Genomic DNA, 2,805 nt, shown 5'->3' with positions numbered 1-2,805 from the left:
GTCTGGAGTACTATCCAAATCCCTGCAAATCTAAGGGAAAAAAATATTAACCTGGACATACTTTAATTAAACATTACCAGAAGGCCTGTATATAGTGCACAGATTTTTGTCAGCCTTGAAGTGAAATTCTAACGGAGAAAGCGGAAAATCTACAATCTGCACAGTTCTGTATTTTCTTGGTTGAGAAATATAGAAACAATCCTTAAAAAGTACATCCAAAACAGATCTGGAAGTTTTCTAATAGAACATTTTTTTCCAAAAGTTGCAGTGATTCAGACTGTCCAGTGGTGATGACAGCCCCTCGTGCAGTACCACACAGCAGGAGGTCCACAAGAGTGAAAGTCTGTGAGAATGGTCTTCAATGCAGGGAGAGGGAACACGGTTCAGGCCAACTTCATCCTGCCAGCTGCAAGACACTCCAGCTGTCTGAGCTGCTTATGAAGCAGGAATCTTGTTGATACAGGTTATCCCAAATGGCACAAATCATTGGGTCCTTTAGTTTTAGATGAACAATTGCAAACCTAGATCCACAGGAAGTTAAGATCTGTATTTATGGTGTATACAGTTCTTCGAAAGAGCTCCCCAGCTAGGGGGTCTGTCCTGAGTACCAACCCCGCGGTGGTTAATCCACACAGGCAGTAAGGGCAGGTTACATACCTGTGGAAGCTGTAACAGGGCTGCTGTCTGGGCACTAGTCTCTTTTAGCAGAGAGGCTCTAAAGGTACAAGTAGTGAACAGACGTAACGTTACCATGGTTAAAGTTCAGTTTATTAGATAGTTTCACTACCTAAAATAAATGTGAGGTTTTTTCCTCTAATCATTCTTCTTTGTTTCTCTGGCATTATTGCCAGCCAGAACTTTTCAAGTTGCTACTAAAAACGAGGTCCCAAGAACAACTCTTGTTCAAGCACGAGATGTACGAGCTAAGCCAGACGGCCATCCGTCACTCCATTTTGGTTTGCTAAACAAAACTCGTACGAGTTTAGTTTACGAGTTTTCCCTCCGAGTAAAAACACCCATAGTGAGATTTTGACTTTCTTTAATTTAAAGATTGTATTACAGAAAAGTTTACGTAAGGAATCCTTATAAGGATTAACTCTTGACATCATATATTGCCAAGATACAGTGTAGCTGCAAGGGCTCTACGTGAACCTTCATATAAGTTGCTTTCTTACATACACGGTTGCTGAACAACAGAAATGGTATTTACCATTTGTGAGAGAAGACAGTGGTGTTTCAATAGTCCTTTTACCAGCGTGTTCTGGTTTTCCCAAATTAGAAAGAAGTCATATTAAAACTGCAAAATCCTATTATACAGGAAGTTGAGAGAGAGGAGTTTTCTAAAGATTGCAACGGATGAAACATTAAAATGAAAACTAAGAAGTGTTGATTATGTAGAATGGTTTCTCTTTTACTGACAGGTCAAATATAGTAGAAACATACAAACATTTTTGATAATCTAATTCCAGATGAATTCAAAACACTGAAGTAACATACACAGGCTAAGAGAATTCAATACTGTTCCAAGGCACTTACTGAATCTCCATGACTAGATGAAAACCAGAACAAATTAGGTCTGACAATTAAACAGTATATAATATAAAAATAACCTTTTGCTTACAATTTACAAAATGTATTACAATCTTTATCTCTGCTAACCTGCAATTCTGGCTGTGTGTGTCCAGCAATTTTTGTAAAAAACCCCAGAAACTATTTTCTAAAACTTCAGGGCAAATAATTTACAAATAAGGTACACAAAAATTTAGATCATGCAGAGATTTCTTACATCTTCTGTTAATACTTTATGATTGCAACTTTATCAAATTATATACTTACTTGCCCTGTACATATACAAAATAATGCATACGTGGTAATCAAACGTTAGCAAAAAGTAGTCCATAAACACAATCTGTCAGAAGTATTACTATATTAACATATGTCTACAAGCAGCGTGTAACAGGGTTAAGAGACATTAAGGCAATAATACTCGAAGTTACAAAATAAATCATATGTAATACTTTCTCCTAAGTGTAATAAGGCAGGTAGACGGCCCCAGCAAAAAGTTACGCTGTAATACTGGAATCCACTGCTGTGAACAATGCTTACGGTTTTGCGTGGGATGTACGGTAAGGGTGTACCATTTGGTCGTTAGATCTACTCTGCTCTCTGTTAGTCGCCCCCCAGAAAAGTGGAATACTATTTGTCTAGCTCTCAGTGGCACTTGAATTTTCCAGTATAATTTATTGATAGCATGTCCATTGGATCTCGGATCATGTCCATTCTGAAGGTGGCTCTCTTGGTCCTCTGGGCTTTCCACAGCGGTTACCAAAACCTAAGGAAAGAAATGCAATTAATACTTGTGTCCGCTTGGACCATGCAGTCGCACTGATGTTGGTGGCAGTCAGAAGAATCACTGCAACACACGCTCCAGCTCTTACTGAGGAGGTTTATTCTCAGGGCTAGAAAATGACTTTGTAGTATTAGGAGTTCTAAAGGTGCCATGGCCATAGGAAATACAGACATGAAGGATTTGTATGGAATTATAGTTCACAGTTTAATCCTCACTTGGGAAGTACCTCTCAGTAAAGACAGCATTACAGCCTTTGTTACCATTTTTTGATTTTTTTTCCTTCTTTGTGTACAGAGTTTTTCAGGTATTATTTCTGAAAGTTTTCAGTGCTCTACAGAAATGATACCCCATTTGACTAATTCCGTATCCCATACACTCTAAAAAACAAAGTGAAAAATGACTGAATTGCTCATTCTGGGAAAAAAAAAAAAAATTCTTTCAGCGATGCTGTAGAG

General features: G+C 38.1%; 1 protein-coding gene across 1 annotated transcript in view; it reads right to left on the bottom strand.

The window, feature by feature from the left end:
• Positions 1-1,212: 1,212 nt before the first annotated feature.
• LOC104494835 (tyrosine-protein phosphatase non-receptor type 12-like) overlaps positions 1,213-2,805 on the bottom strand; it is a gene marked incomplete at its 5' end in the record, with an annotated part of 21,666 nt that continues 20,073 nt past the window's right edge. Inside the window, one exon of the mRNA XM_010137717.1 lies at positions 1,213-2,332. Within this exon, the coding sequence (XP_010136019.1) occupies positions 2,271-2,332 (62 nt within the window). The remainder of the gene's footprint in view (positions 2,333-2,805) is intronic.

This window comes from Buceros rhinoceros, unplaced genomic scaffold (genome assembly GCF_000710305.1).
Source record: "Buceros rhinoceros silvestris isolate BGI_N320 unplaced genomic scaffold, ASM71030v1 scaffold18966, whole genome shotgun sequence".
NCBI classification, from domain to species: Eukaryota; Metazoa; Chordata; class Aves; order Bucerotiformes; family Bucerotidae; genus Buceros; species Buceros rhinoceros.
This window is presented reverse-complemented; position numbering and strand designations above follow the sequence as displayed.